Source organism: Rattus rattus, chromosome 2 (genome assembly GCF_011064425.1).
Source record: "Rattus rattus isolate New Zealand chromosome 2, Rrattus_CSIRO_v1, whole genome shotgun sequence".
Taxonomy (NCBI): Eukaryota; Metazoa; Chordata; class Mammalia; order Rodentia; family Muridae; genus Rattus; species Rattus rattus.
In genome coordinates this window covers 7684908-7693321 of record NC_046155.1, presented here as the reverse complement: position 1 = coordinate 7693321, position 8414 = coordinate 7684908, and the positions used below count along the sequence as shown (strand labels likewise).

General features: G+C 53.1%; 1 protein-coding gene across 1 annotated transcript in view; it reads left to right on the top strand.

Annotated features, from left to right (window-relative positions):
- Positions 1 to 5476: 5476 nt before the first annotated feature.
- Muc5b (mucin 5B, oligomeric mucus/gel-forming) overlaps positions 5477 to 8414 on the top strand; it is a 31103-nt gene continuing 28165 nt past the window's right edge. The window contains exons 1-3 of the mRNA XM_032891422.1: positions 5477 to 5546; positions 7709 to 7780; positions 8133 to 8201. Of these exons, the coding sequence (XP_032747313.1) occupies positions 5477 to 5546; positions 7709 to 7780; positions 8133 to 8201 (211 nt within the window). The remainder of the gene's footprint in view (positions 5547 to 7708; positions 7781 to 8132; positions 8202 to 8414) is intronic.

Below are 8414 nucleotides of genomic sequence, written 5' to 3'. Positions count from 1 at the left end.
CTGAGGAGGTCAGGAGGTGTCTTACTTAGGGTCTCTATTGCTGCAAGGAAACACCATGACCAAAAAGCAAGTTCGGGAGGAAAGGCTTTATTCTGTTAATACTTCCCCAGCACATCTCATTACAGAGCAAAGTCAGGACAGAAACTCATATGAGGAACCCTGAAGGAGCTGAAGCAGAAGCCATGGAGGGGTGCAGCTTTCTAGCTTGCTCCCTCTGGCTTGCTCAGCCTGCTTGCTTTCTTTTTTATTTATTTACATTCCAAATGTTGCTCCCTTCCAGGTTCCCCCTCCAAGAGTTCTTCACCCCCTCCCCTTTGCCTCTGAGAGGGTGCTCTTCACCCTCCCACCCATCCCCCTCACACACTCACATCCACTTCCTCCCCCCTGCCCCCTGATCGCATCCCCCTTCCCTGGGGCACCAAGTCTCCACAGGATTAGGCCCATCCTCTCCCATGGAGGCCAGACAAGGCAGCCCTCTGCCATGTATGTTCCAGGGGCTGCAGCCCAGCCATGTATACTCTTTGGTTGGTGGCTTAGTTTCTGAGATCTGGTTTAGTTCATACTGTTGGTTTTCCTATGGGGTTGCTGCCCCATAGCTCTTTCAATCTATCCCATAACTCTTCTTTAGGGGGTCCCTGACCTCAGTCCAGTGGTTGACTGTCAGCGTGCTTTCTTATAGAACCCAAGACCAACAGCCCAGAGATGGCACCACCCATGGGCTAGGCTCTCCCCATCAATCACTAAGAAGATACCTTATAGCTGGATCTTGCGAAGGCATCTTCTCATTGAGGTCTCTGCTTTTCAGATAACTCTAGTTTGTGTGTCAAATTGACATAAGACGATTCAGAACAACAGGTCCTCAAAGAGTTCAGCAGAGAGACCATGCACAATTTCCTCACAGCTCAGCAACTTCCCCTCCTCATCTTTATCCAAGGCACGAGAAAGTACTGATTCAGATACTTGGATGCCAGCATCCATGGTAGTGTTGCAGCAGCCAAAGGCTAGAGCACGCCAAGCCTCCACAGATAAACGGACAGGCAGGTGTGGACCAAGCACACAGTACACTCAGCCTTGAGGAGGGAATAAATTCTAGCACATGCCACTGCATGGATGAACCTGGAGCAGAACACATTCAAATAATTGATCCGGTCCCGTGATGAATCACACTTCAGTGTTCTCTTCTTAGGAGGCCTCTAGAGACAACAGAAGACCAAAATTGGGCTGTTGGGGCTGAGGGGAGTGAGACGGAGAGTCTGTGGTCAATGGGACCATGCTTTAGTTTGGGAAGATGGAGAATTCTGGAGGTAGATGCTAGGGATCCCTTCACAACACTGAACATGGCTTATGCTGCTAAGCTATGTAGTTAGGTGTGGGGAACATGGGAAATCTTATGTTGCATGCATCCACCACACTCAAATGTCATGTCAGCCTGTTAAAACATTCCTCTTAATATCCTCAATTCCTCCAACTAGAGAAGAACCTGGAACTCCCCTTACCAGACCTGCTCCTTTATGTTGCTTTCCCGCTGCATGCTCCAGTCCTAGACAGACCTTTAAAGGCTCCCTGAACCAGCTAATCCCTTCTGACCTTTGCCCTGATGCTTAGTCTCTGGTGTTACTATTCCCTAATCTTCAGGAGGCGTTCTGTCACTCACCTGCCCCCATAAAACAGGGTGACCTTCTCTTGGCTCCAGGAAAACTGTGTTGCTATCCCAAGAGGCCCAGCCCTGTTGCAGGATTTGAAGTGACCCATGGATCTTGTCATATCTCTCTGCCTGGGGTGACACCTGCTCACAGTTAGGTCCACCAGTTAGGAAAAGGGACAGACAAACAGACCAGGAAGCATCTGTGTGAGGTTCATGGTGGAGGCTAGGGAGATCAAGGTCCTTGTGGGGGGGTGGGCTTGTATGGGTGGCCAGGTATGCTCTTCAAGCCTGGCCTCAGGGTTCAGGTGCACGCTCGGTCTTTATCATGTGATAGCAGCTCAGAGGACCAGGATGTTAGAGCCAGGGTGAACTAACTGCCCAACCCCAGTAGATTCTCCAGTGCCTCTAAGCGGCCCCTGTGGAGACAGGCTGGAGTCTGGAGCCCAGGACAGCCACGTATTCTCCATTTGCTTCCTATGAGAGACTAATCTTACTAGAAACCTGTGAATGTACTGGGGGTACAGGCTTGACAGTACCCAAACCAAGAAGCAGTGTTCTTGTGACGAGTCAACATGGGCTCTCTCTGGCCCCAGGGATCCTTTGTCTGTAGGAATCACCTCCATCCTTGAGCTCTGTGTGGCCCAGTGTAGCTCCCTTTGTCCTAGCTGGCCCTGGCCTCAGAGGCCAGGATGAAGGGCAGGGTCCCGCCCCAGGCTCTGTGGTCATAAACCACAGGGCTGGTTCCTGGCATAGCTGAGGCGCCCCCACACACACTCTGCACTCCAGGAGGCGGCTGGCCAGCCACCCGCTCCCCCCACCCCTGCCAAGCAGGAACAACCATGTTCCTCCTGTCCCTCTCCTCCCTGTTCACGGCTTCCAACTCCTTCAACTGTGAAGAGGTAAACTTGGAAGGCTGAGCAAACAGGCTGGGTGGCCTCCACATCCGGGATGTCTCAACAGCTGCGACCCCAGCAGGCCTGTCCCCCTCCTGTCCACGGAGATGAACTCAGTGCCAGGATACGGGCAGGACGTGGGTGGAGGTTGCAGCCCCTCCATTGCAATGTGTGGAACTATTGGGTCCTACTATGTGCTGCCTGTGGGTGCAGATACCACAGGGTTTTTTTTTTTTTCCTGAGTGAGGATGGGCAGGAGTGGGCAATGTCACCTGAGCTGGAGGTGGATGAGGCTCAGCGGGCTCGGCTCAGTGAACACAGGGTGCCAGATCCCGGGCAAAGGAGAGAAACTGGTATGGCAGCTAGCTGTCCAAGCAGTGGGGCTCTCCAGAGGTGGGAGACTACAGGGCTCTCCTTTTGAGACAAGCGTATCAGTGAAGCAAGTGCAATTGAACACCAGCCGTGTTCAATTGGGCTCACAGCCCAGTCTGAGCAGGTAGAAAAGCCATGGAGAGCAGGTTGCAGTAGAGGCCTAGGTAAGCCACAGCTGCTGACGCAGGCCATCTAGGAAGGGGACAGAGCCCCCCTCCAGACCGTCCCTGGGTGTCCTTCAGCAGCACCATTTAGCAAAGGAGCTGGGCCTAAAAAAGAACATCTCAGACCTGCAGATCCTGGTGGGAAGCCTACAGAACAAAAGTCTGATGTGCTGATATCAGACCCAGCTCCCGATAGTACCACATCCCTAGGTAGGAGCTGTAGGCCCCACCCTAGGCCATTCTAGACACATGCGCTGGGAATTAAAGAAACTGCAGACAAGGGTGAGAAAACAGGTGTCAGGCTGGCCGCCAGTCTTAGTACACCCAGAAACACCCAGGGGGCATCTACCATGCAAGAGAAAGTGTGAGCAGACTTTTGACATTATCATTGAGATAAAGTCTGAATGGTGTCATTCAGACTATACCAGGGCCATCTTAGTGGCTCGCACAGCTGCCCTCTTTCCCCTCTAGAACATTCTATCTTGCCAGCAGACACTGTGTCCCCATTAAGGCACACACTCTACCCCCTGGCATCCCATCTTGCTTTCTGTGGATCTGAGAAGTGGGATCCTGCAGTATTATCTCTTTTGAAACCAGGGTCCTCAGGACCCATCAGTGTTGTGATGAACAACAAAACGCCCCCGTTTTAAATGTCTATACGCTTGTCAGGCTGTGGTGATGCACGCCTTTAATCTCAGCCCTTGGGAGGCAGCGGCAGGTGGATCTCCGAGTTCAAGAACAGCCAGGGCTATCCAGAAAAACCCTACCTCAGGGAGATGGGAAAGGTCTGTGGTTAGGTCACTGTAGGGGTGGGGCATCGCTTGCTCAGTCACTGTCTCATGTGATGCTTGGGGTACTCCGGTTTTAGCAACCGTGGATGGAACCACTAGGTCAGCGGTGCCGGTATTTGTCTTTGTTTTCTCCTTTTCTGGCAAATTTGCCTAAGAGTAGAATTGCTAGGCCATATAGCAGTTCTATTTTTAACTTAAGGAAGTGCCAGGCTGTTCCCTAGCGGTGGTCCCACTTGGCTGCTCACTGAGTGGGGTTCCCGCCTCCCCATGTCCTCATGGGCACCTCCTGTGCTCTGTTGTTTGACGACAGCCAACCTCTTGGTTCTGAAACAGGTTAAAGGCTTCTCACATAGACTTTTCCCTTTCCCATCCCATCTCTAGTACAGGAGCAGTCAGGGAGGGGCTTCCATGATACTGAAGTCACCCAAACACTGTGCCACTCCCCAATGTGGCCAACCCCTAGAGCTCTCAGGGGTGGTCGGATCTCGTATGCATTCCTAGTGGCTGTAACAGGGGGACTGTGAGCATGTTCTGTATGCATGTAACAGGAAAGAGACTTAGACTTGAGCATCCTGCTCTCTGCAGTGGTGTAGAAATGGTGGATATGTTCATGGTCCAGGAAGTGGCTCCCCACAACCCTTGGGAAACCTAACCAACACAATTAAGAGAGCTGAGCCCCTGGGACTCCCATTCAGGATGGACAGTTGGGTCAGGAGACCTCTAGTTATTCCCTTGCCCCACTGTCCCCCGGTTTGGGGTTTACAAGTTCCAGAGCTGAGGCCTGAGGCAGATCCAGGGCCCAGGGACCTTTAGCCATTCCCCTTGTTGAGGCCCAGGGTTAATAAACTGACCCTGGGAAGAGGTGGAGTCCAACCAGAGAAGCTTGTGGCCTGCCTTGGCCAAAATCAGTATTGGGCCTCATTTTCCCCATGTGCTTAAGCTCTGCAGCAGACAGGAGCCCAGAGACTCATCCTTTCTCAGATTCTGTGAGGGTTCCCCTAAACCACAGGACCCCCCCAAAGCTATACAGACCAGGGACCCTGCCAGTCCATGCCCATCTGGAACATAATTAGAATTCCTAAGTCCCCATATTCTGGGCTGAGGCATGAGTCTTTGAGGCATGAGCCACCCTCACAGCCTTGTCGATATTCTTTGGGGACCCAGTGTTGTTGAGCACCTGGGGCCAGCTTCCCAGGAAGACACAAAGCAAGGTTGTTGCCCCTTTGACCCTGATCCTTGTAGTGTCTGGTTTCCCAGAGGGGCTGACACAGGGCTGCCTGGCCAAATACCCACCACATAGGCCCAGGGCTTCGAATCCAGCTCCACTCCCAAACTTCCCTGTCCACTCCCTCCTAGTTCTCAGAAGCCACAAGGGGTGGGAACACTCTGTCTGGTGGCACCGTGATGCAAATCCTTCCTTCTCCATGGCCTCTTCCTGCCATAGCCCCTCCCCAAGAGCAAACACACGTGGCTGTGTAGGGAGTAGACAGTGCCATACATGGCCAGGGAACTGGGCTCTGGGCCAAAGCCATCGGCTACATAAGTCCAGGCCCCCAGGGAGCAAGTGCCTTGTCTTAGTCCCTCCTGCCTGCCCTCTGTACTGCCCCCAGGATGGGCGGCAGGAATTGGAGCTGGGCTCTGGTCTGGGCTTCTGTGGCCTTGCTCATGGTGTGGCCAGCAGGTAAGCTCGAAGCCCCTTGCCTTCTCAAAACTATTTTCCCAGAGAGATGACCTCCACCTGGGGATTTCTCCTGCCGAGATGACAGGCACTTCCCACTGTCCCCAACATTGTGGTCCCGGAACCTGGCTTGGAGGGAGGTATCTGGAAGAGAGTAGGTCCTCTAAGCCTCCGGGAATGAACCCCAGGGAAACCCTAAGACGGTCTTGGCTTTGGAAATGAGCAGGAATGGGAGATGAATGTGAGGACCATTGACGTATTTCTGAGTCTGAGGGGCCTGCCTCAGAATCAGCAGGGACAGAGACTTCTAGTTAGGACAGGTCTTCCCTTCACTGCTGGGATTACAGGTACCAGGGTGATCTTCACAGAGGCCGGGGCCTCCTTGATGGAGTGGATTCTACCTCCAAGAATTAGAGATGGAGCTAGAACAGACCGATAGGATACCCAGAGCTGTAGCCTAAACTATAGCCGAGTCAGGTGGGCTGTGCGACCATGTTAGCTGAGCGCTTTTCCCTGCCTGTTTGCTCTTGAGAAAGCCGGGATGCTAAGACCGTCAAAAGGTGACTCCCACAGGGCTCAGCAGTAAGTAAGCAGGGCTGGCTGGAATCCCCAAGTGCTTTGACCTCCCCAGGCCCTGCATCCTAGATTGGGAGTTCGAGCAGGAGGGGACCTCAGCTCCAGGCTTCCTATATCTGTGAAAGAAGGCAGTAGATGTGGGGGAAAGGGTACCCCCAAACCCATTCTTTTAGAGCCCGAGAAGCCATGGTCATTTCTCTTGCTTCTAGGACTGTCTGATGGCTGCTGACTGTTCCCCTGGGCCATATTCCTCCATAACAGGGCTCTCCCTGTGTCAGGTCCTGTTCGTCAGAGTGCTGAGCTTACCAGCTGAGCAGCCAGCCCTCTTCCCCACTAATTTTACTTGTAAAGGGCAAATTAAGCCTTGGGTTGCTGAAATGTCCTTTTGTGTTAACTGTTGGGGGGTGGGGGTCTTCACTTAGAAGGGAATTAGTTCTTGTCGGGACGGGTAACCCAGACCAAGATGTGTGTGTGTGTGTGTGTGTGTGTGTGTGTGTGTGTGTGTGTGTGTGTGTGTGTGTGTGTAGAGGGGGTGACTGACAACTCTCTGGTTAAGTGGAGACTGAGGGATTTCAACCTGACAGGGACTGGCATAGCACAGGGGGCTTGGGGTGGGGGATATTCTTATCCACAGGGCCTTCCAGAAGATGGCAGAGGACAGGCTGGGCCAAGCACACTTGGGAGAGGCTGTGGATTTGGGGTCAAGGATGGACAGAGGGAGTGTCCGTGCCTCTGGGAAATGCAGTCAAGCGGGACCCTTGAGGAAGGATTATCGCACAGGACAGTCCCTGCGGTTTCCAAAGGTCAGCTGGACACGCTGGGAAAATCAAACAGGAAGCCGCACTGCCCATGGCACTGGAGCAAGTAGTCATCTGAGTGCTGGCCTAGGGGACAAGGTCCCTTACAAAGTGCTGGCCTACAGGAGCCACCAGCCTTCAGAGGCTTGAGTTGTGGAGGTTGAAGCTGTCTCTAGCATTCTAGTCTCTTGCTTCCTGGACTTCTAGCAGTCAGGCTGTGGAGGTGGCCTTGCCCAGAGGCAGTGTACAGTCCAGGCCATTGAGAGTGGACATTCTGCACCAAGAACTGAACTCCTCATGCTACCTGCCCTGACTCATAGATCCAGTCTGGGGCTGCCTTTGGATCTTAGGTTTCTTTCTGTGACGCCACTTGTGGAAACTGCTTGTTGTGTTTTCCCTAACAAAGCCAGCCTTTGTCTTCCAAGGGCCTCAAGCCACCACCCAACAGATGATCATCACAGCTATGATACTAATACTGTTTCCTGATTTGCTTTTCTGACCCACTGGGGCCATCTTCCATATCACTGGCAAGACAAGGTGCCACTGTAGGGAGAAGGCCTGGCCTACAGGGACCAGAACTGCTCAGGAAACCTGGCTTTGATGGTATTCACAGACTGAAAGATACTGTAGCTGGTGGGGCTAGGGTCACCAGGCCCAAGTCTGTTCAGGTTTCTATAGATTACAGGAGGGTCTTGTCCTGCAGTCAGAGCCAATCCATGTACCTCACACTAAGCTACAGATGCAGCCATGGCCTGATGGCTTCTTTTGGAATTGTGTTCCCCTTTCCTGCAGAGAGCCAGGGCCAGGAAGAGCTGAGCGCAGAACATCCAGAACTCACCGGAGACAGTCAGAAAGTGTATAGTGGTATGTGGCTCAGGGGATGGGAGGGGAGGCAGTGATTTGGATTGAGCTCTGGTAGGATAGACCACTGGTCTTCCCACAGCCATTCATCACATCAAAACTCTTAATTGCCTGAAGGCAGTGCTGGGCATACAGAGACCAGAGCACTCAGAAGCGGAGGAGCTCCTGGGCGGATAGGAGAGGGTTTCAGTGGGGGTGAGAGGTCCAGGGGTGATCAATTAGAAATTGTATATCCTGGAACCAACCTGTCAGTCTTGGGCTTCCTGATTTCCTTGGGGTGGGCACTGTGGAGGGTGGGTAGCCAGGAAAGATTCCCTCAGCTACACCCCCGTGTGACCTGGCCTTCCTTCTGCAGCCCCCACATCCTCATCCGCACGGCATGTCACCTTCATCCCACCTATCTCTGTCTTCCCAAGCATAAGCGGTAAGTGGACGGCTCCTACTGCCAGCCAGGCTAAGGAGTGGGGGTGTGTGGGCAAGTGGGAGATTGCCCATCTGGTCGAAGCTGACATAGGGTGAGGCTCTGAATAGGGTCTGGAACTTTCCCTGGGAACATCTGTTGACCACTGTGGGGCATCTGACCTGCAGCAAATGAAAAGGCCCCTCGAGGGATGGATCTGGGTCTTTGGGTTTTATT